We start from the raw sequence: 24,841 nt of genomic DNA on the forward strand, positions 1-24,841 counted from the left end.
ACAGGTTTTTTTTTTTATACAGGTAACGAGTTCAAACAGGTGCAATTAATACAGGTAATGAGTAGGAGAAGCTTCCTAAAGCAAAACCTAACAGGTCTGTGAGAGCCAGAATTCTTGCTGGTTGGTAAGTGATCAAATAGTTATTTCATGCAATAAAATACAAAATAAATTTATTAAAAAAAATCAAATATGATTTTATGGATTTTTTTTATAGAGTCTGTCTCTTACAATTGAAATGTACTGATACAAATTACAGCTCTCCATTTTTTGTAGGTGGGAAAAGGTGGGTAGTGTATCAAATACTTTTTTTATTATTTTCTTTTATTTTCCCCACTGTATGTCTACTTTTTGCCTTGGCAGAGTACTATTTTGATGCTGTAATACACATGATAAATAAAAGCTGTAAATTCATTAGACTTGAGTGACATGGCAGAACTTGCCATTCACTGGTACATCTGTATTATGAAGGAATCAGGTGTTCCATGAACAGCATTTTATATCAACAGGAAAAAGTTATCCTGTTGCTGAAAAAGGACTCTTGCAAGAAGCTACTTTTATTGATTAAAAAAATTTTTCAAAAATCTTCAGGTACACAACAGTGTTTAATTTTGCCCTTTTTGCAGCTCTCTGAAATAATGAATAAGCCATCTCTGGCTCTAGTGCTCAATGCCTCAGAGGTTTCATAGGCTACTGCTCTAATTGATGTTGTACACATCAATTGTGTCCTCCAACATCTTCGGACAGCCTAGATTCTTTAAAAAAAAAAAAAAAAAAAAAGGGAAAAGGGGACAATTAGAGTGTTTGAGATACACACGCACACACAAATTTTATATTAATTGCATTGACTACTAGTGCAGTCAGCCTATGATAGATCTGTCAGTCCTATAGTCTGTCACCCAGGAGTAACTGATCTCTTGGGTAGAGTATGTAAATTACGAGGCAATCAGAGAGGTAGTCACATGACCCAGCAGCAAAACAGGCTTAAAGCAAATGTACTATTAGAATGAACGGAGCCGCTTCATACAGGGAAGGGAATTCCCTTCCACTGGGGGCGGACGGGCGGGCCTCCAGTGCTTGAGCAGCGGCCGTTTCCGGTTGATGGAGCGGCGCCGTGCACGGGAACCGGGCCTCGGCCCCGAAAAACGGACCGCGGCACCGGCTTCCCCGTGCCGGCGCCGTTCGGTCGGTGGGTTCAGGTTAAAGAGCATGTACCTAGTAGTACATCCTCTTTAAGTTCTGCACATGTATACAACTGTACTGGCGCAAGGAAGCCAGTTCTGCAGTCCTTTTTTTTGATCTGCAGCTCGGTTCCCACGGACAGCGCCATTCTATTCCTGGGCAATGGCCTGGGCTAAAGGACTGAGGTGGGCCAGCCTGCCCCCAGTGGGAGGAAACCCCGCCCATCTATAACAAATTTTGAATTAAAAAAAGAAAATCATGTTGTTGAACCAAATGTTTTAATTTTGATAGGAAGAGAACCACCATCTGTAAACAAAACCTTTGTGTAGAGGGAACAGGTAGTGTAAGAGATCCAAAGGAGTCTAATATTCGTAGGGACATTTATGACTTTATATATTTTTTTTTTAGCAGAGAATGACACCTTTCAGAAATCACAGTTCGTCAACCTGGAAGAAACTTGAGTGTTCTGTTTAGTTCTGATGGCACCCATTTACTAACACGCTGATGGCACTGAGCACGTCAGACTGGTCAGTCCTTTGCTCTGAAGGAATGCATCTTGCTTTGGGTCACGACCAAGGAAATTACGTAGCATTTCACTAGCATCTAAAGATCCACCAGGCTTCAGGATGCAGTTTCTGTAGTCAGCACCCACCTGAGGCAATTGCAAAAAACATAAACCTTTAAATGAATACCCACACAAAACACAGTACATAGTATTGCCAACATGACTTTGTTCATTTGGTTGTCTGCACAGGTTTGCAGGTCTGCATGTTTTCTATATTTAATAGCTGTTATTTTCCCACAGGGCTGGGGAGGTTGTGGAAGGTGGTAATTTTCTTTTACCTTCACCCTCAGTGCTCTTTTTCAGCAATCCTTCCTTATTTAGTTATATGTTAATTAAGTGGTTTGGTGCACCAGGGACAAGACTACAGCTACTACTGTAATTAGATAATGGAGGATTGCTGAAAAATGTCGATGTGAATGAGGGCAAAAACAAACACCTTCACCCTTAGCTTCCCCTGCCCTATAATAACCTAGCAGCAGTTTAGAGTCTAACCCTATGCTTCTCAATTCCAATTCTCATAGCTCACCAACAGGTCATATTTTGAGGATATCCCTTACAAAGAACATCTGTGATAATACCTAATGCATGGAGTATAATTATTTCACCTGTGAAATACTACGGAAATCCTCAAAACATGACCTGTTGGTGGAAGACGAGGACTGGAAATTAGAACCAGTTGTTAGTTTCCCTTTAAGGTCACAATTTACAATTTAGCACTTAAAAGGCTATGAACACCTTTTTAGTTAATTTGGTACAAAAAAAAAAACCTTTACAGTGAAGAATCCATACAGCAGTGGAAGCAAACATCAACTTCTTGACCAGAATGGGACAACCCCCCACCACCACCATACACTCTACCAATCATATGTCTCTGTAAATCAGATGGTACAAGTTCAGATGGACCACACCTGGATTATCCGAGTCTTCCCACAGTAGTGGTGAAGTCCAAAATGACTGGGATTTAAATATATATATATTAAAATCTGTCTTAAGGTCACTTTTAAGGTTGTATAATATTAGCATTAGGTACAGATGAGCAAACCTGACCGCATGGCACTTGATTACTGGTGGTTGACGGAGTTCAATGCAGCCCTAAGGCTGCCTAAAATACATGCATAAAACCTATGGCTATGTTCACACACAGTATTTTTGCAACCAAAACCAGAAGTGGATTAAAAATACAGAAAGGCTATGACCGTCATTTAATAGCAAATTATGATCCTTATTTCAGTACAATGGCTGTTATTTGCCCCTAAACAACGTCCACTAACCCCCTTTAAGACTGTATGAACATAGCCTTTCTGTGTTTTCAATCTACTCCTGGTTTAGGTTGCAAAATAATGACCAAAATACTGAGAAAAAGTACTGTGTGGGAACATTGCCACAAGCTGTATCCACGTTGGGGAATATAGTCATGTGTGGGAACATAGCCATAGGCTGTATCCATGTTTTTCAGGACTCCCTAGGGCTGCATCTAACTTCTTAAGCCACTGCTAATAAAATGCTGCACGCTTGGGTTCAGAAGAACCTGAGCATGCTCAAAATTCACTCATCTCTAGCATCAAGCTAAGCTCCTATGATTTGCAATACATGGCTTAAAGTAGGGGAAAAAGAAAAAAAGATTTGTTTTGTTAAAATTACCCTTTGATTCATAATTCCTTCTGGTTTGAACCGTGTGTAAAACATGTCCATGGAATACACTTCACTCCATAAATATCCATAATATTGGGCATCATATCCTCCAGCAAGGTGGCCAAATGTAGCGGGCATATTTGTTCCTGGAGAGGTTGGAAAATAATAAAACCTCAGCAATATCCTAAATATATGTAACAAATAGCAGGTGTATACAACATACATAAATTCACATATGATATGTTGATACAGATATGATTATGTCATTTTGTTTAGGGTTTTCTTATTGGTGTGATCCTAAACAATCAGCATGGATGCTATTGCAGTGAGCGGATCATTCTTCACACACATTTTACTCACCTGGTGTTGCAGGGACTCCGAGAATCTCTTTACATAGTTTGCTAAATTCATCAACAGGGTCTACATTTCTCTGTGTGTGCAGTACTTGGTCTATTTTGGCTAAAACGATTTGCCGAAGATTCAGAAGACCTGTAATGTATGAGAAACTATAATGGACAGAATCTGTACAATGCATCTGTTCAATGCATCTGTTAACTTCAGAGTCAAATCTGTATTTATCTGAACCTATGGCAATGTAAACATGCTTAGCTCTAGCCAATGGTCCAAAAGGCCAAACCTATGGGACCACCATACACCAGTAGGGTTTCCATGAGCAATATAAACAGAAGGCTTACACTCTGCAGATGTATAAAGTTTAACATGGATTCAGCATCAAACATACCCCAACACATGTGAAAAAAATGTTACACCCATCATGGAATTTGCATGTCTCCTATTTTAAGGAGTTATCCAGGGCTAGAAAAAAAGCACAGTTACGTTTTTGCAAAAACAGCCCCAAACCTGTCCTCTGGTTGTGTGTGGTATTGCAATTCAACTCCATTCATTTCACTGTAACCATTAGTATACTAAATTTTTACTTCCCTTACCCATCTTAATGAAAATTGTAGCTGCAAACAGATAGTTTTTTGTTCTTATATTTGTTAGCTAGCAATGAGAAGAAGAAAACATTATTTATAAACCTTTCAATTATTAGATTTATTAGTATACTAATAGAAAATTAGGACTACTAATGCTATTCTATCCTAACGGATCGACTAATACACATAGAATATATCGTCTTTTTCTTTTTGGGTTGAAAAGTAATACCCAGTTGTCGATCTATTAATACATTTTCAGGAAAAAGAATAATATAATATACTAAATGATAAAAAATAAAAATAAAGCACCAAGGAGTTATCAGAATTGTCTGAAACTTGTGTGAATGCAATGGTGAGAGCACTACACAAATACTTGATTGACGATAAATGTGGAGACTGGGCAGGCCAAGAAAATGTTGCAATCTGGCAGTGACATTCCTAGAAAACCACTGTGTGTGGGTGACCATTATCCTACTAAAAATGCCAGCTTTAGGCCCTGCTATGGGAGGTCACAGGATGTCCTGCATGTATCACTGAGCTGTTAGTGTCCCTCATATGACTACAGATGGCTACCCAGATCACATCAGCAGATGGGGCAGAGTGTTGCTCTACATCAAAAGAGGTACTAAAGCGCTCACCAAAGCGAATCTAACACTTGGCAGATCCCAAACAAAACTGATTTATTGCTAAAGACAATACAGTTCCAGTGCATAGCAGTCCCAGATCCTGTTACAAGATCACTGCACACAAAGGCAGCAGTGACTAGTTGAGTACATTGGGCACAGTGACACCAAATTTACCTCTGCCAAGCAACTGAAAATGGTCCTGGTAGAGACAGCTGTATCTTATGAAAGTGCCAGCTGTGTCTGGATGGTGGAGGAGGGAGCTACTAGTGTCTTTCAGATCAAATTATCCTCTCTACTGGTAGTCTGTCTGGGCCATTCAAGTGTGTTTACCATGTGTGCATGCAGTTCCATAGCCACTGCTGCCAAGATTTCGTAATACTCTTGTTAGAATGGCCTAGATAACAAGCTGTTCATCGAATTGACCACCCGATTTCTCCAAGAGGTACACTACCCAAAAGTGGCCTCAGAGCCTTTTTTATAGAGCAGGAGGAAAGCACTTTTACATTGTTTCAAGACGCACTAAACAAACAACTCCTGTAATAGTTTACAAATCTGTCTAACTTAGGGGCCTATTCCACGGAGCGATAGTCGGCCTAATTGGCCAGATTCGGCCAATTATCGCTCCTTGGAATAGAGAGAACGATCATCTGATGATTGGGTCATCGGCTGATCGTTCATTTAAGTTCAAACCTAAAATCGGTCGCCACCCGCGCATCGCTACGTGGAATAGTGGGCACGGAGGGCGACCAACGATTTCACAAACATCATAAATTACCTGTCCAGGTGCAGGTCTTCTCCCGATCCCGCGCGGTAGCATCTGCTTCGGAGCGGCCTGTCTGAGCTGATAGAGCGCTCAGCCAATCACTGGCCAGGACCGCCGCGGCCAGTGATTGGCTGAGCGTTCTGTCAGTTCAGTCAGGCCGCTCCGAAGCAGATGCTGCCGCGCGGACCTGGAGGAGGAGAAGACCTGCGCCTGGACAGGTAATGTATGAAACAAGTGCTGCAAGGACATCGGTAACCATGTCCCTGCAGCCCTCGCTAACGATTGTCGGGACGTGGAATAGGCCCAGTAAACGAGCGCCGATCTAGCAGATTGGCGCTCGTTTACATCGTTGATCGGGCCCTGCTCGGCCCGTGGAATAGGACCCATATACGGTAGGCCTTTGCTTTTTGCAGCAAACTAACATTCCTATGTGGGTGCTTTATTTTTGTCAATGAGTGTATACTATAATACAACAACAGTACTAATACATAGATGTATGTCAAAGGTTCTAGTCAGTCCCAGTGTGGACCCATTTACATACATCCAATTGCTAGAACAAGCAGAGTGAAGAGCCTGGATAAATGTTTCTCTCTTTGTAGGAGACAGATGCTATATTGGACAGTCTCCTGCAGCGAGACAAGGAGAAAAGTGCTTGAAAGAGCTAGTCTCCGCTTGTTTTAGAGATCAGTAGGAGCCTGAACACCCAGACTCTGATTTTGATTATCAGCAGCAAATTTTTGGAGAACTGCCACTGCAGTTTTTGTGCCAAAGCCAGAATTGGATTCAAATGGGATGAAAAATATATAAAAAGGGGGGACTTGTACTTCTCTTTCCTGTTGGATCCACAAATACAGCAGTGGCGATTTTCTAACAAACTGCAGTGTGTGATACCAGTACCAGTACAACCTAGTAATGGTAAAGTACGATTACAAATTATTTAAGCAGTATAATTTTCTAATATGATTGATCTTTTTGAACAATTATTGCATCTCTCCCAAGAATCTATCCAAGTACCAACACATTCTAACTGAGGCCAATAAGGAGGATTGCATGTAGTTATACTAACGGCTGGTTTTAACAGATACTTTTATTCCCCATAAACAAAAATTCTGGAGAATCTCTGCACTGTGTTATTCCAGCACTATTATTCCTGGAGAACATAAGAAACTGTTCTCATACAGTCTGATATCAAGCACAGACTAGATAAAGATTGTAGCTTTTCAACCCACTGAATTTCCATTTGATCATTTGTTAATGCATTTCCACAAGAAATAAAAATAGAACTGTGTGCAGTTAATCTAAGGGTCCATTTACACAGAAATATTATCTGACAGATTATCTGCCAAAGATTTGAAGCCAAAGCCAGGAACGGACTATAAACAGAGATCAGGTCATAAAAGGAAAGCCTGAGATTTCTCCTCTTTTCACATCCATTCCTGGCTTTGGCTTCAAATCTTTGGCAGATAATCTGTCAGATAATCTTTCTGTGTAAATGGACCCTAAGAAAAGTCTGCAAGCAATATTCAGATGTCTGTCACTTTTAGGCTATGTTCGCACACTGTCTTTTGAGGTAAAATGACAGCTGCAAAAATTTTTTAGAAAATACTGCCCGTTATTTTGGGTTTTAACAATTCCCCATTAAAGTCAATGCAAACAATGGCAGTTGTTCACTCATTGTATAGAATAACGTCTATTGTTCACAGTGGCCGTTAAATTAATGTTCAGGAAATTTATTCGCAGACGTTATTTTGCGAACAACAAACGTTATTTTTATTTTGTTTAAACAGAGTTGCATCCCCTGGCTGCCTCTCCACCGATTTAACATAAGGGTGCCTTCACACTTACCGACTCGCAGCGTTAATAACGCTGTGAGTCGGCTAGGTCCTGGCAGATCACTTTCAGTACATACACGCAGCGGTCTGAACGACTGCTGCGTGTATGGTGTATGTAAATCTTCCGGCCACTTAACCCCTTCTGATGCCGGCCGGCCGCCTCCCGCTCAGCTCTGTATACATTACCTCCTCGCTCCACGGGGTCCCGGCGTCCTGCTCTCGCGCCCGGCCAATCAGTGTGTTGCCCTGCCGCAGCCACTGATTGGCCGGGCGGGAGAGCAGGACGCCGGGACCCCGTGGAGCGAGGAGGTAATGTATACAGAGCTGAGCGGGAGGCGTTCAGACCGCTGCGTGTATGTACTGACAGTGATCTGCCAGGACCTAGCCGACTTAGGTAGGTGTGATGGCACCCTAAATTCAATTTAAAGGACAAGTGCCATGAAAAACTTTTTCCCAGTAATTGAAGCACATTACAAAGTTATATAACTCTGTAATGTGCTTCAATCCCCTATCTGCCTCCCTTCCCTGTCTTTTCCCCCCTCCACCAGGAAGTGTCCTGACTCACACAGACCTAATTACTGTTGTCACCGTCACCAAGCTCTTCTCTCAGCTCCTTCTCCTGTTACACTAGCCTCCCCCCTCCCCTGTCTTGTCAGGTGACAGGCTTGCTCAGCTCCCATTGGCTGAACAACTGCAAGCCATCACTTGTCACATGTCATGCTTATCTTCCCTCTGACTGACTCCGGCACATAGGCAGCTCCCCCCTCTCCTCATACCCTCTCTCCTGCTGCTGTGGACTCAGTGAGTGAATTAGTCATGTCACTAGAGAAGATAAGCTGAGCAAGCAGACTCACCTGACAAGGAGGAGGAGGCTGGTGTAACAGGACCTAGAGCAGCCCTCCTGCTGATGACTCATCCTCACAAGAAGGAGCTGCCTGGTGACAGTGAGGACAGTAATCAGGTCTGTGTGAGTCAGGACACTTCCTGGTGGGGGGTGGAGGGGGGAAAAGACAGGGAAGGGAGGCAGATAGGTGATTGAAGCATATTACAGAGTTATATAACTTTGTAATGTGCTTCAATTACTGGGAAAAAGTTTTTCATGGCACATGGAACTTCTTAATAGCCACGCCCAAATGGATGTTAAAAGGTGCCCTCTTTAAACCTGAAACTCAATAATAAACCGATGAGCGTAATTGCAATAATGGACGTTAATTGTAGACTCAAGACAACGGATGTTTTGAGTCTAAAACCAACAGCCCTTGAAAAAGATTGTGTGAATATAGCCTCATTGTATAAAAGCTTGCTTGCAATACTGCCTGCATTATTTCAGTCACTTCAGCACCAATTCTATACAAAGTACATTTCACATTCTAAGTGATTAAGAAAACAAGTTAAATATCCTTGGTATTGTAATAATACCTGTGTTTGCCAGACGTGATTTAATGAGCTTCTCCACTGTGTCATCCGGTATTGGGCCTCCAGTCTTGTAATGTTTTGACATTCGCTGTAGAGACATTTTCTCCCACACCCAATTCTCCAACATCTGTGAAGGAGCTTCAACAAAATCTCTTTCTACGTGTGTTCCACTGAACATTACGAAATCTGCCTGTGGCACATGATCGGCTTTAAAGCTGCAGTTTGAAAACTTGTAAACTCTTGAACAAAATGATCCTAGTGGCACCTACCTCAGCACAGATCTGATGCATTACATGCCCAAACTCATGGAAGTAGGTCTCCACTTCATCATGCTGTAGAAGTGATGGCGCATCCTGCGTTGGTTTGGTAAAGTTGGCAACCATTGCTGCAACAGATATCTGTCTGCTACCATCTGGTAGAAGACATCCAGGTTGTAATCCAAAGCAAGCCGCATGAGAATATTTTCCTTCCCTGTTACAGATAACAATATAGAAGCCTCTAACATAAACACAAATGTGGTGCAAAGAAATGACTGGGTAGAAAGTTTCTTACCGAGGATGTAAGTCAAGATAGAACTTCCCCATAAGCTGGCCCGTCTTTGCATCCCGCACAGAATACAAGGATACATCCTCATGCCATACAGGAGCACCCTTTTCTAGCTCAAAAGTTAGACCCAGCAGTTCTTGATAAATATCTAGCAGACCAGAGGTCACAACTTCCATCGGGAAATATTCTTTAAGAAGGTTCTGATCCACGCTGTATGTGGTCTCTTCCACCTGGTTCATATAGTATCGCATGTCCCAACCGTTGATCTGCCCATCAAATTCAAGCCCTCTCTTTTCACATTCCTTCTTTTTGAGTTCTAACATGACCTCTCTTTCCTTCTCTCCCAAAGGCTCCAGTTTTTGGAATAGTTCATCTGAGAACAAACATAATCTGAGTATTAATGCAAACCATAATACTCTCAAAAAGTTTTGTACTGTATTACACACACTTTTATTGGGCTCCAGTTATAAAATCAAAAGGAAGCTCTAGTTTCAGGCCATGACTATATTTCACCAAGCAAGTAATCAAACAGCATCCAAGTAGTATCTATAAATCTTTATTGACACTTCAAGCATACAAAGAACGACGTTTCGCCTCGTCTTTGTCAAGTATACTCAAGCATTTATACTTTGAGGAATATAAATACCTGCTACAACATATGTCAGGAGAGCAGACATACCATCTTTAAGCTGAAGCTCCTCTAATAGAAAAGGTTTTTTTTATTTCATATTGAAGCAATGACAAATGATGACTGCTCTTTACCAGTTTATTGTAAAATTTTATGCTGTAAGTATATTACAGGAATGTGCCAATTGTTACAATAAGAATATTGCTGTATAACTATTGGCACCTATGCCATTCCCTAATTGCAACCATCAAAGTGGCTCCACAGGTATAGCTGCATTTTACAGCAGGGAATGTCACCTCATCATACGAAAATACGTGCATGATAAAAGCATACTGGCCCAGACTCATCAACCCTAGTGAGAGAAAAAAAAAAAAAAACTGGTGTCATTTGTTCACAGCTGAGCTTTCATTTTACCAGAGCTCCTAAAGGTATGAAAGCTGAGCTGCTTTTGGTTGCTGTGAGCTAATTAGACCAGCTTTTGGATTGATATACTTAGGTCATTCACTTTTTCGTAAATGTGGAGGAATTGTTGTCTTACCTAGAAAACCTGCCACTGTCTTGCTGTTCTTTGCCATGTTCATTTCCAAGATGAAATCAGCGTGAGTGCCAAACCCAAGTAAAGTGCTTTTCTCATCTCTGAGCTTTACTAGTTCTCGAAGGAGATTGTTGTTCTCCTATTGAAAGTCAATTACAAAGTTAACAATGTGTCATTTTGAAGACTAAAATTTCCATTTGGATTACAAAAAAAAATGGTCTTACCTCCTTGCAGCGGGAGTTGAATGCCAACTCCAGCTTTTGCCTAGTCTCTGGAACAAAGCATTTTTTCATCAGAGGGAAATAATGGGGATATTTTAGAGTTACTTTTAATTTTCCATCCTCTGCTTTTTCCAGGGAGTTCAAGAAATCATCAGGAAGGCCTCCTGTAAGCCACAATGAAGAAATACAAACTGAGTGCTAGCTCAAAGATATGAAACAACTCCAACTGATAAGCGATCATCTCTGCGAGACAAAGCAAACACATTTCTACAATCCAACAACACTGATCACTAAGAACTATAGGCCACTATCAATCTGCCTAAGGGTACGTTCACACGTACCGACTTGCAGCTGAAATCTAGCTTCGAGTTTTGCAGCGAGATCAGCTTCGAGTCAAGGTCCTGAAAGACAGCTGCGAGTATGTAATGCAGCTGCCCCCTTAACCCCTTCTGCTCCCGATCCTCTGTCTGTATATACATTACCTCTCTCCTGCACGGGTCCCGGTGTCCAGCTCTCCCGCCCAGTCAATCGGTGGTTACGTATATACAAACAGTGGAGCGTGAGCCAGGCGGGAGCAGAAGGGTTAAGGGGGGGGCTGCATTACATACTCGCAGCGGTCTTTCAGACCGCTGCAAGTATGTAGTACTGGGACCTTCCAGGACCTTGACTCATAGCTGATCTCGCTAAAAAACTCGCAGCGAGATTTCAGCTGTGAGTCGCTACATGTGAACAGACCCTGAAACTAGAACTGTTTTTGCCAATAGTACAGCCTTCATACATTACCAACTTCTACCGGGGCTCATGGATATGTGAAAGCTGAGCTCTGATTGATGTCTTTGGTATTTATAGCAAAATCCTGCTGTTGCAGTGTCCCAGAGCAGGTGTCCACTAATGTCAGCATGTATAGGCCAGAACTGTTGGTTATAGGCTCTGGGCACTGGCGGAACTACCGCCGTAGCGGCTGCTACGGGGCCCCGCCGCATCAGGGGCCCGTGACGCGGGCCCCTGGAGCTTACATATCCTGCAGCACCCGGCGGCTGAGCATGCCTCCCGGGTGCTGTAGCCGGGGGCCGGTCCCATGCTCCTCCCGACCCGGAGACTCCTTTCCCCAACCATAGGGAAAAGGAGTCACTGGGCCAGGAGGAGCACGGGACCGGTCCACAGCGCTCCTGTCACCCCCTGTCTGATGCGCGGCTGCCGTCTGATGCCGCGTCCTAGCCCCGGCAGCACGCGTATCATAGAGTTCTGTGTGGGCTTGTGCTGCGGCCGCAACTTCCGGCACAGAGACGTGTGCCGGAAGTCGCGGCCACAGGCCCACACAGAACTCTATGATACGCGTGCTGCCGGGGCTAGGACGCGGCATCAGACGGCAGCCACGCATCAGACAGTGGGTGACAGGAAAAAGGCTCGACGGGGGAGCGTGTTGTTAGGTGAGTTTTTTTCTTTTTTTTAAACTTGCTTTCCTCGGAAGGCATCTATAAGGAAGGGGGGGGGGAGAGAAGGGGGCATCTATAAGGAAGGGTGGGGGGGAGAGAAGGGGGCATCTATATGGAAGGGGGGGAAGAGAAGGGGGCATCTATAAGGAAGGGGGGGGAGAAGAGAAGGGGCATCTATAAGGAAGGGGGGGGGGAGAAGGGGGCATCTATAAGGAAGGGGGGGCAAGAGAAGGGGGCATCTATAAGGAAGGGGGGAAGAGAAGGGGGCATCTATAAGGAAGGGGGGGAGAAGAGAAGGGGGCATCTATAAGGAAGGGGGGGAGAAGAGAAGGGAGCATCTATAAGGAATGGGGGGAGAAGAGAAGGGGGCATCTATAAGGAAGGGGGGGAGAGGGGGGGGCATCTATAAGGGAGGGGGGAGAGAGGGACCATCTATAAGGAAGGGGGGAGGGGGACATCTATAAGGGGGGGAGAGAGAGGGCCATCTATAAGGGGGGGACACCATAGGGGGAGAGCAGGCCATCTATAAGGGGAGAACATAGGGGGAGAGGGGGACAACATAGGGGGAGAGGGGGATATAAACGTACAACATTGGGGGAGAGGGGAACATCTATAAGGGGACAATAAAGGGGGCAATCTATAAGGGGACCATCTATGAGGGGACATCTATAAGGGGGACAGCGGGGGGGGGGGGCAACATAAGGAAGCTATCTATAAGGAGGGGCGACAGAGAGGAGGGCCATATACTAAAATGGGATCACATAGAGTCAGCCTACCCACTAAATGTGGGTGTAAAGGGGCCAATACAGATGTGCAGTTGGTAGAGATGAGGATGGTGACAGAGTGTGGAGCCTAGTCTGTCTGGCAGATTCTGTGGATTCGTGGCCTGGAAAGGTTCTCATAACGGCCCAGGGCAGATGGAAAAGAAAATGAAAAGGGAAGAACTCCGATCAGAGAAGACGTCTCCTGTAAGTCACCTGATGTAACTGTACTGTAATTTATATGGTGTACAGAACCTGTGTAGAGCTGAGTGTGTTGATGGCATAGTGGTCAATCGAGAGGGGGTGGGGCGGGGGGGCCCCAATCAAAAGTTTGCTATGGGGCCCAGCCATTTCTAGTTACGCCCCTGGCTCTGGGGCTGAAGCCTGTTGAATGCTACTCCCACCACTTGGTGTCACTACTGTTTGCACGACTGAAGGTAAACTATACAAAAGGTTAACTGATGTCTCTATTGATTGTCTGTATTCTATGCCACTGTCTGGTGATTATTGTCTAGCCAATCCCTGAGCCATTTACCTCAGGGGTGAATGACCTACCACAGAGGGTTATCCTGTCTCTATGCCCAATTAGATTCCCACCTGAAGGGCTAATAAATTAATTATATTTATATATATATATATATATATATATATATATATATATATATATATATATATATATATTATATATATATATATATAAAATAATCTTGGGGTGGGACTAGTTGGTTCAGAAGAGATCAGATCTAGTCGGAGTATTATCTGAGCAAGTGTGTGTATGCCCAGAGCCTGCTGAGGAGATTCTTGGCCAGGGCCCATGTGCGGGACTATTTTTTTCTCCTAACCTCTTCTATCCTAGCAATGTTAAGCTAAAGCACCACAAATGAGGGGCTGTGGCATACACTAGGACTAATCCTATCCATGCTGGGTTCCTGTTCCTCTACCACTGATAGCTACACAAGATTAACACAGGTACTATACTTAAAGCGACTCTGTACCCACAATCCGACCCCTTCAAACCGATTGTACCTTCGGATAGCTGCTTTTAATCCAAGATCTGTCCTGCAGTCCGTTCGGGCAGGTGATGCAGTCATTGTCCTAAAATCAACTTTTAAACTGGCAGCCCCGTGCCCAACGGACATGGCCTAGATTGTGTATGCATTAGGCTGGCACAACCTCTGTCCCTCCTCCCCATCCTCCTCCTCTTTAGGAATGCTCCAGGCAGATTGCCTCCTATTCGTCAGCTGTGTGAATACTGAACATGGGCTGGATCGTAATCACCTGTGCAATGTTCAGACAGGAGTAAATGTTTTAGTGGCATTTCTAATGATGAAGAGGGTGGGGAGGAGGGACGGAGGGGTGGTGCAAAGTTAGGGCAAAGACACTCCCTTGGGCATGGGGGTGCAAATTTAAAAGTTGTTTTTTTGGACAATAACTGCATCACCTGCAGAACGGACCCCAGGACAGATCTTGGATTAAAAGCAGATATCTGAAGGTACAAGTGGTTTGGGGGGGGGGGGGTTTAGGGTTTAAGCACAGTGCAAAGGCCGAGTCTTTACTGCAAGCGGCTAGGATTCCTAAGTGGTACCTCCGACGGGTGAGCCTGTAATCCTTGATCGTGTGTCACTCAGTGCCCACATGATAGCTCAGGTGGATGTTCATTCCCGCTAATATAGAGAATGAACAGCTGCAGCTGACGGCCCCAGCTGAGTACAACGTTGTCTGGATAGGCTACAAAGGTTACAGCCCATGGACCCCCAAACCCTTTCAGCTTCACACCTCAAAATTATTCTATTCCAAGTATCTATTGTTCCCAGAGCCTAGGTCAAAAGCTTATCTTTTTGATGCTCCAAGTTTCCAAGGTGTGCCTGAAATGGCATTCTTATCTTCTCTCGTCTACCAGCTGTGTTCTGTATCAGTGAATAAGTCTTAGTAGTTCAGTTTATACTTATATAAAAACAGAGAATATACTAAGATTAACATTCACAAAAACTGAGGAACAGAGAACTCTTGCCACGGTGTGATTTATTTACAATGTGTAAAACAGTGTGATATAGTAAGTCTTATAATGTACCAGAGATCGGCAGTCCATTGGGATGAATACGTTTATTAATATATCGGAACACCTGGTACCGTAATATTGCTCCACTGATAGCAACAGACTAGTATGTGAAGCTTACAACATGAAGCATAGAAAAAGGTTACCATGTATCCGGTGTCCCTTTCAAGATTTCATCCTTTGGCTGCATCTGGTTCCTTGGGCTCTTGCTCAACGAGTTTCCGGTGCATCCAGTCACAATCGTCAGGAGCAGGTGAGCGTAGTGGGTACGGTACATCTGCACGGCTCTGATGTCGGCCGCGCACTGAGCTCTAACTGCAGTGCTTTTACGGGATTGCCTGGCTAAACTCCGCCCACCCATCACGTGTCTAGGTCAGGCTGGCCTTACCCAGTGACGTAATGATGACGCGAAGGGGATTGCGGCGGGTAGCGGGTGAATCCCGTCTTAGTCTCAAAGTCATTTTCGGGGGCGGGGTTGGTCTCCTCCCCTTCCCCAGGCTATGTATAGCATAGGCAAATATGATACGTATCATATACGGCAAGCTAGTTATTTAGTCTGTTAGATTAGACCATAAACAATGTCATAGCGTGTATCAACAGTGATCCAATCAGATACGTTCTGCACACACGGAGCCACGCTTACCTTGTGAACGTGCTGCTGCTCAACCTCACAGAGAGAGCAGACTGTTGTCCCTATGACAACACTGCCTGTGCACACGTTCTAGGGTAGTCCAATCTCCGTGTGCTGGTCGCGCTTGCTCCAGATAGTATCCGAGCGTGCGAGCATGACACGGAGATATGATATAACATAATGTACCACAGCCAGCTGGGCACCCCATATCTAGGTGTTCCTGAGGGGGCCCACCTTGTGCCGATCTCCTGTATAGCTATCTCATGCATATATGCCCTCGGCCGTATCATGGCCGTGCATAGGGTGACAGGGCCATACAACATTTACTGGGGCTCAGCACCCCGATGCATGCTGCTAGAAGACGCGCGCATCTATAACAAAACCGGTTATGGCAGCATTGTCAAGGTGTCTAGGCTCCTAAACCGACATAGGGAAATAAGAACTCCTATGTGGGTTCTGAATATAGGGTCTACATAGTATTCAAGGATCCAAACTGTCAATATATACTCAGTCTCTCCAATTCAATCATCGCGGGTATTATCCATGAAGGTATAGTAGGCATAATCTCTGAACACCGTAAAGGTATGGTAGGCAAAGTCTCTAAACACCATCTGATCAGCAAAGGTTCATATCCACGGTGTGGTAGGCATAGTCTCTAGTCTCTATACATTTCTCCACATATCTCATGGTGTAAGTCACTTACAGAAAACAGCTGTGTCCTATATAGTCATTGAGACCTTTTGGCTTGACACTTGAAGCTTGTAGGTCCATTCCGCTTCCTTTTTCAAGATTTTTAGTTCAGTGTTCCCACCTCTTTTGTGGGGTTTGATTTCCTCAGTGACCTGAAACGCGTGGGTCACAATTGTGCATTTATTTGCAGTGTTTACCTATTGGGGTGTCTCTGCCGTGTGTGACATCTCCTACATGTTCCCTCATCCTTTCCCTCAGTGGTCTAATTGTTTTGCCCACATAGTTTTTCGGGCAGGTACATGTCAGTAGATAAACTACCCCCTTTGTTGAGTAATTGGTGAAGTTTCGCATGGTGTATTCTTCCCCTGTTGTAGCGCTCTTGAATGTTTTGCTCTGATTGATGAATGTACACATAGAGCAATGACCACATCTGTAGGTGCCTGGCCTCTGTCTTTCTAGCCATGTGCCTTTGGGTGGTATGGGTGCTTTTTGTCAGCCTATCCTTTAGGCTTCTGCCTTTCCTGTATGTTATACTGGGTCTCTCTGTGATGATAGTGGCTACGTCTGGATCCTTGGTGAGTATATGCCAGTACCTCGCGATAATGTTTCTGACTTCAGTGGAATGTCCGTCAAATGTCCCAATGATTCTACTGGTACTTTCCCCTATGTCTCTACTCTTGGGGACAAGTAATGTCTATGACAAGTCAATGACTATATAGGATACAGCTGTTTTATGTAAGTGACTTACACCATGAGGTATGTGGAGAAATGTATAGAGACTAGAGACTATGCCTACCACACCGTGGATATGAACCTTTGCTGATCAGATGGTATTTAGAGACTTTGCCTACCATACCTTTACGGTGTTCAGAGATTATGCCTACTATACCTTCATGGATAAGACCTGTGATGATTGAATTGGAGAGACTGAGTATATGTTGACAGTTTGGATCCTTGAATACTATGTAGACCCTATATTCAGAACCCACATAGGAGTTCTTATTTCCCTATGTCTGTTTAGGAGCCTAGACACCTTGACAATGCTGCCATAACCAGTTTTGTTATAGATGCGCGAGTCTTCTAGCAGCACGCATCGGGGGTGCTGAGCCCCAGTAAATGTTGTATGGCCCTGTCACCCTATGCACGGCCATGATATGGCCGAGGGCATATATGCATGAGATAGCTATACAGGAGATCGGCACAAGGTGGGCCCCCTCAGGGACACCTAGATATGGGGTGCCCAGCTGGCTGTGGTACATGATGGTATATCATATCTCAGTGTCATGCTCGCACGCTCGGATACTATCTGGAGCAAGCGCGACCAGCACACGGAGATTGGACTACCCTAGAACGTGTGCACAGGCAGTGTTGTCATAGGGACACCAGTCTGCTCTCTGTGAGGTTGAGCAGCAGCACGTTCACAAGGTAAGCGTGGCTCCGTGTGTGCAGAACGTATCTGATTGGATCACTGTTGATACACGCTATGACATTGTTTATGGTCTAATCTAACAGACTTTAGATAACTAGCTTGCCGTATATGATACGTATCGTATTTGCCTATGCTATACATAGCCCGGGGAAGGGGAGGAGAGCTCCCCTGAAAATGACTTTGAGACTAAGACGGGATTCACCCGCTACCCGCCCCAATCCCCTTCGCGTCATCATTACGTCACTGGGCAAGACCAGCCTGACCTAGACACGTGATGGGTGGACGGAGTTTAGCCAGGCAATCCCGTAAAAGCACTGCAGTTAGAGCTCAGTGCACGGCCGACATCAGAGCCGTGAAGATGTACCGTACCAACTACGCTCACCTGCTCCTGACGATTGCTACACATACTAGTCTGTTGCTATCAGTGGAGCAATATTACGGTACCAGGTGTTCCGATATATTGATAAACGTATTCATCCCAATGGACTGCCGATCTTTGGTACATTATAAGACGTACTATATCACACTGTTTTACACATTGTAAATAAATCACACCGTGGCAAGAGTTCTCTGTTCCTCAGTTTTTGTGAATGTTAATTCTATATCAGTGAAAGCACAAAAGTCTATTGTAATATTAGGATTCCTAAACTTTAACCCCTTAAGGACAGAGCCAATTTTGATTTTTCCTCCTTGTGCATCAAAGGCCATAGCACTTTCCACCTAGAAACCCACATGAGCCCTTATTTTTTGCGTCACTAATTGTACTTTGCAATGACAGGCTGAATTTTTGCATAAAGTACACTGCGAAACCAGAAAAAAATTCAAAGTGTGGTGAAATTGAAAAAAAAAACGCATTTTGTTTATTTGGGGGAAATGTGTTTTTACGCCATTCGCCCTGGGGTAAAATTGACTTGTTATGCACGTTCCTCAAGTCGTTACAATTAAAACTATATATAACATGTATAACTTATATTGTATCGGATGGCCTGTAAAAAATTCAAACTATTGTCAACAAATATACGTCACTTAAAACCGCTCCATTCCCAGGCTTATAGCGCTTTTATCCTTTGGTCTATGGGGCTGTGTCAGGTGTCATTTTTTGCGCCATGATGTGTTCTTTCTATCGGTACCTTGATTGCGCATATACGACTTTTTGATCGCTTTTTATTACAATTTTTCTGGATTTGATGCAACCAAAAATGCGCAATTTTGCACTTTGGGATTTTTTTGCACTTACGCCGTTCACCGTACGAGATCAGGAATGTGATTAATTAATAGTTCGGGCGATTACGCACGCGGCGATAGCAAACATGTTTGTTTATTTATTTGTTTACTTTTATTTATAACCTGGGAAAAGGAAGGTGATTCAGACTTTTATTAGGGGAGGGGGTAGGGCTGGGCGATATAAACGATATGCCAAAATATCGTCATCAATTCGGTTGACGATATAGATTTTTGGCATATCGTCATATCGCGATATACCACGGAGCGGTAGTGAATAAGCTTCTCACTTACCGCTCCGTGGTACCGCACTGCAGGGCCTTCCGTTCACGCATCGTCAGCGCGCTAGCGCGCTGATGCGTGTGACGTCAGGTCTCCCAGTGCATGCTGGGAAGAAGACGCGGCCCGTCTCGCCTCGCGGACTCCATCAGCCAGCCCTGCAGGAAAGGTAAGTAGCAGAGGGGTCGGGGGCGGCAGATGGCTTGGCATGGGGCTGATGATGGCCCTGGCTGGGGGGACATGATGGCTGGCACATGAAATGGCTGGAAAACTGAGAGGGGAGATGACTGGCACTGGCAACGGGGGGCTGATGACTGGCAACGGGGGGCTGATGACTGGCAACGGGGGGCTGATGACTGGCAACGGGGGCTGATGACTGGCAAGGCGGGTGATAACTGGCACAAGGGAGGGCTGATGACTGGCACAGGGTGGGCTGATGACTGGCACAGGGTGGGCTGATGACTGGCACAGGGTGGGCTGATGACTGGCAAGGGGAAGGCTGATGACTGGCAAGGGGGGCTGATGACTGGCGCAAGGGGGGCTGATGACTGGCGCAAGGGGGGCTGATGACTGGCGCAAGGGGGGCTGATGACTGGCGCAAGGGGGGCTGATGACTGGCGCAAGGGGGGCTGATGGCACAGGGGAGGGCTGATCACTGGCACAGGGTGGGCTGATGGCACAGGGGAAGGCTGATGGCACAGGGGAAGGCTGATGACTGGCAAGGGGGGGTGATAACTGGCACAAAGGGGGCTGAAGGCATAGGGGAGGGCTGATCACTGGCACAGGGGAAGGCTGATCACTGGCAAGGGGGAGGTGAGTATACACACAAAAAAAAAAAATTATATATCGTGATATATCGTTATATCGTGCATGCATCAAATTATATCGTGATATAAATTTTAGGCCATATCGCCCAGCCCTAGGAGGGGGCTTTTTATTGAAAACAACACTATATATTTTTTTTTACACATATACTAGAAGCCCCCCTAGGGGACTTCTAGTATATACACTGTGATCTCTCATTGAGATCTCTGCAGCATAGATATGCTGCAAAGATCCATGAGATAGGCACTCGTTTACTTCCGGCTGCTGCACCAGGGAGACGCTGGATCCGGTAATCGGATGCAGCTGTCATGTTTGACAGCTGCATCTGATTACTGTATTAACGGGCACGGCGATCGGACCGTGCCCGCTAATACCTACGGTCCCGGGCTACAAGCGGCACCCGGGACCGCCGCGGTTCAGAGCGGGGTCGCCGTGCGGCCCCGCTCTGAACGCCCTTACCGGCAATAGGGCGTACCTATACGCCCTTTGTCGTTAAGGGGTTAAACACAGGAAGTCCAGTTCTTTTAGACTTTTTTTTTTTTCTTAACCCTGAGGGCACACAGCCTTAGGGGACACAACGCTTTCGTTTTTTCCTCCTTGTGTATATAAGGCCATAGAGCGAGCATTTTTCCACCTACAGACCCAGATGAGCCCTTATTTTTTGCGCCACTAATGCAATGGCAGATGTAATCCTGTAATCCTTACCATAAATATGCCGTGAAACCAGAAAAAAAAAATTGTGTGTGGTGAAATTGAAACAAAAACACACATTATTTTTTTTTTTTTTTTGGGGGGGGGGGGGGGGGGGGGATGGGGGGGTTGTTTTTATGCCGTTCGACCTAGGGTAAAACTTGCTATACATGTTCCTCAAATTAGTACGATTACAACAATATGTAACTTGTATAACTTATTTTAATTTGATGGCTTTTAAGAAATTAAAACCTTTAAAAAAAAAAAAATTATGTTCCTTAAAATTGCTCTATTACTATGCTTATAACGCTTTGATCCTTTGGTCTATGGGGCTGTGTGAGGTGTCATTTCTTGCGCCATGATCAGTACCTTGATTGCGCATATGCGACTTTTTGATTGCTTTTTATTACAATTTAGATTTGATGCGACCAAAAATGCGCAATTTTGCACTTTGGAAATTTAAACCATGCTTACGCCATTTACCGTGCGAGATCGGGAATGCGATCATTTAATAGTTCAGGCGTGATTTAAACTTTTATTTTTATTGTATTAATAAAACATTTTTTACACACAAACTAGAATGACTGCTATGACTAATATGACTGCTCTGAACTCTAATTGAAATCTATGCAGTATAGATATAGTGCATAGATCAATGAGATCTGTGCTATATTGCTTTCGGCTGCATCTAAATACTTAAAGAGGACCTGTCACCCCCTGTGCCGTGGTCACAGGCTCCCGACCTCCTGTTAGATCCCCCTATACTTACGTGATCCAGCTTCCTGATGCGGTCGGGTCATGGAGATTTCAGTGCCCGAAGCTCGGCGCGCGCGCTGAGAGATGAGTTCGATGCCCATAGAGAATGATGGAGCATCGGACTCCCCATTCATTCTCTATGGGCATCTGACTCTGCTATCAGCACGCGCGCGCGCCGAGCTTCTGGCGCTGATGTCTCCGTGACCCGACTGGCTCAGGAAGCGGGACCCGGCGGGATCACGTAAGTATAGGGGGATCTAACAGGGGGTCAGGAGCCTGTCACCCCGGCACGGGGGGGGGGGGGGGGGGGGGGTGACAGGTGTCTTAATTAGCAGGCACGGCGATCGGACCGTGCCCGCTAATAGCCGGGGTCCCGGGTAACGTCCTGGTGCAGCTAGGGGTTAAAAGAGCCTAAGCACAGGAATAGCTGTGTATTAAATGAGAGCTTAAAAGAAAATATAATAATAATAATAATAATAATAAATGTAAATTACAAACTTTATATCACATCTACAGGTTGAGTTCGGTTTTAAAAATTAATTAAAGTGACACTGTCGCCCCCTTTTTGCATTATGAATTCTCAAAAGGGGGCATGATCAATGGTGGGGTTGTTGGTGGGGCTAAGTAGCGCTTCACCCTACCACCATGCACCATGATGTATGATATAAAATAAGGTATGAAAATTTACTCATTACAACTGTGTAGAGAAGTCATAATGCAAAAGGGGGGGTGACAGTGTCACTTTAAATAAATTAAACTTTTTAAGCAGTAAAATAAAACAAATAAAACTATATCAATTTGCAATCATTGCAATAGCAAATAAGCATAAAGTTATCAGTTTTACCTCAATTTCCCTAATTTCAGCCCACAAATCATTTTTTCACAGCATTTAATGTCATAATGAAAGGTGACATTAGCTCAACTTTAAGAGCAAAGAAGAAAAAAATTGAAATCTGTCAGTGGAAATACATGGTTCTAAAAGGCAAGGACAAACAAAAATGCAAAAATGAAAACTGGCTGTGTTCCTAAAGCGTATCCGTCACTTAAAATTCACATTTCAGTATCAATAGTAAAAGCAATTTTAAGAAACCCTGTAATAGGTGTTATTAAGCAAAAAAAGTTTCCTACTGTACTCAAAAAAACTGTTTTCCTACTTCCCCCGTCACTAAAAGGGGTACTCCGGGCAAAATGTATTTTTTTATGTTATTACATAAGGAAAGTTAGACAAATCCCTCATATACATTAATTATGGGAAATGCACATATAGGGCTATTTCCCTTAATTTAGTAGATCAGACAGGCTCACTTCCTCGAAAAAAACGTGACGTCACATCTCAAGTGTGTGCACCAGCAAGGGGCGCATGTAGAAGTATAGAATTAGAATAGACGTAGATGAATCAGTGCCTTTCCCTCCCTTCCGTGCTTGAAATGTTTCTTTGCCCCATCCCACTGCCTGTCTCCCATTGTGCTGCCTGGTCCTGATACACCCAGGTCCCATGCAGCGGGGTGAGCGCTCCTTATCTGCCCCTCACCCCGCCGCAGAGGGCCCCCCTGCACCTTGTCTGACCAGCTGCCCGAGCAATCACCCTGCCGCACGGGCAGCTGGCTGGAGGAGGTGCAAGAGCGCTCACCCGGCGGCGGGGTGAACGCTCCTGCGTGGTGCAGCTTTCCTTATGTAAGAACATATAAAAAAAAAATACATTTTGCCCGGAGTACCCCTTTAACCCCTTGCCTCTAAAGCCTGTTTTGGCCTTAATGACCCGGCTAATTTTTGAAAATCTGACCTGTCTCCCTTTATGCGCTTATAGCTCAGTGATGTTCCTTATCTGCCCCTCACCCCGCCGCAGAGGCCCCCCCTGCACCTTGTCTGACCAGCTGCCCAAGCGTTCACCCCGCCGGGACCAGGCAGCGGGGTGAACGCTCCTGCGTGGTGCAGCTTTCCTTATGTAATAACATATAAAGAAATAGATTTTGCCCGGAGTACCCCTTTAACCCCTTGCCTCTAAAGCCTGTTTTGGCCTTAATGACCCGGCTAATTTTTCAAAATCTGACCTGTCTCACTTTATGCACTTATAGCTCAGTGATGCTTTAACGTATGCTAGCGATTCTGAGTTTGTTTTTTCTTTACATATGACACTTTATATTAGTAGCAAAATTTGGTCACTACTTTGTGTATTTTTTGTGAAAAACATCAAAATATGAAAAATTTGAAAATTTTGCATTTTATAAACTTCTGAAATTCTCTGCTTCTAAAAAAGGAAGTCATAGCACATAAATTAGTTACTAAATCACATTACCAATATGTCCTCTTTATTCTGGCATAATTTGTGAAACGTATTTTACTTTTTTAGGGTGTTATGGGGCTTAGGAATTTATTAGCAAATTATCACATTTTGTGAAAATTTCCAAAACGGATTTTTTTTTTAGGGACCAGTTCTTTTTTTAAATGGATTTAGAAGGCTTGTATACTGGAAACTCCCATAAGTGACCCCATTTTGGAAACTAGACACCTTAAAGAATTAATCTAGGGGTATAATGAGCCTTTTAACCCTACAGGGGCTGGAGGAAAGTATTCACAATTAGGCCGTAAAAAAAAAACAAAAAAAAAAACGAAAATTTTAATTTTCAAATAATATATACGTTTAGATGAAAGTTTCTCATTTTCAAAAGGAACATGAGAAAAAAAGCATGTCAAAATTTGTAACGCAGGTTCTCCTGAATACAACGGTACCCCATATGTGGGCGTAAACCACTGTATGGGCACACAGCCGGGCTCAGAAGGGAAGGAGCGCCAATTAGCTTTTTTAATGCAGATTTTGCTGAAGAAGTTTCTGAGCGCCAGGTGCGTTTGCAGAGCCCCTGTAGTGTCCGCAGAATAGAATCCCCCCCAAAAGTCACCCCATTTTCGAAAGTACACCCCTCAAAGAATTCATCTTTGGGTAGGATGAGCATTTTGACCCCACATGCATTAGAGGAAAGTATTCCAAATTAGACAGTAAAAATGAAAAACACGAATTTTTCCAATAATATGTTTGTTTAGTTTTAAATTTCTCAATTTCACAAGGAACATGAGAGAATCCGCACCCCAAAATTTGTAACGCAGGTTCTCCTGAGTAGAACGGTACCCCATATGTGGGCATAAACCACTGTATGGTCACACAGGAGGGCTCAGAAGGAAGGGAGCGCC

At 44.3% G+C, this 24,841-nt stretch overlaps 1 protein-coding gene across 3 annotated transcripts in view; it reads right to left on the reverse strand.

Annotated features, from left to right (window-relative positions):
• Positions 1-1,438: 1,438 nt before the first annotated feature.
• Positions 1,439-24,841, reverse strand: part of THOP1 (thimet oligopeptidase 1) — a 50,759-nt gene continuing 27,356 nt past the window's right edge. For all 3 annotated transcript variants that reach the window (XM_069962467.1, XM_069962469.1, XM_069962468.1), the window contains exons 6-13: positions 10,885-11,045; positions 10,664-10,799; positions 9,504-9,870; positions 9,221-9,422; positions 8,955-9,141; positions 3,737-3,865; positions 3,386-3,522; positions 1,439-1,831 (exon numbers count right to left, since the gene is read on the reverse strand). In XM_069962467.1, coding sequence (XP_069818568.1) covers positions 1,673-1,831; positions 3,386-3,522; positions 3,737-3,865; positions 8,955-9,141; positions 9,221-9,422; positions 9,504-9,870; positions 10,664-10,799; positions 10,885-11,045 — 1,478 coding nt within the window. In that variant the 3' untranslated portion in view covers positions 1,439-1,672. The remainder of the gene's footprint in view (positions 1,832-3,385; positions 3,523-3,736; positions 3,866-8,954; positions 9,142-9,220; positions 9,423-9,503; positions 9,871-10,663; positions 10,800-10,884; positions 11,046-24,841) is intronic.

The sequence above is a fragment of the Dendropsophus ebraccatus genome, chromosome 3 (assembly GCF_027789765.1).
Source record: "Dendropsophus ebraccatus isolate aDenEbr1 chromosome 3, aDenEbr1.pat, whole genome shotgun sequence".
Classification (NCBI taxonomy): domain Eukaryota; kingdom Metazoa; phylum Chordata; class Amphibia; order Anura; family Hylidae; genus Dendropsophus; species Dendropsophus ebraccatus.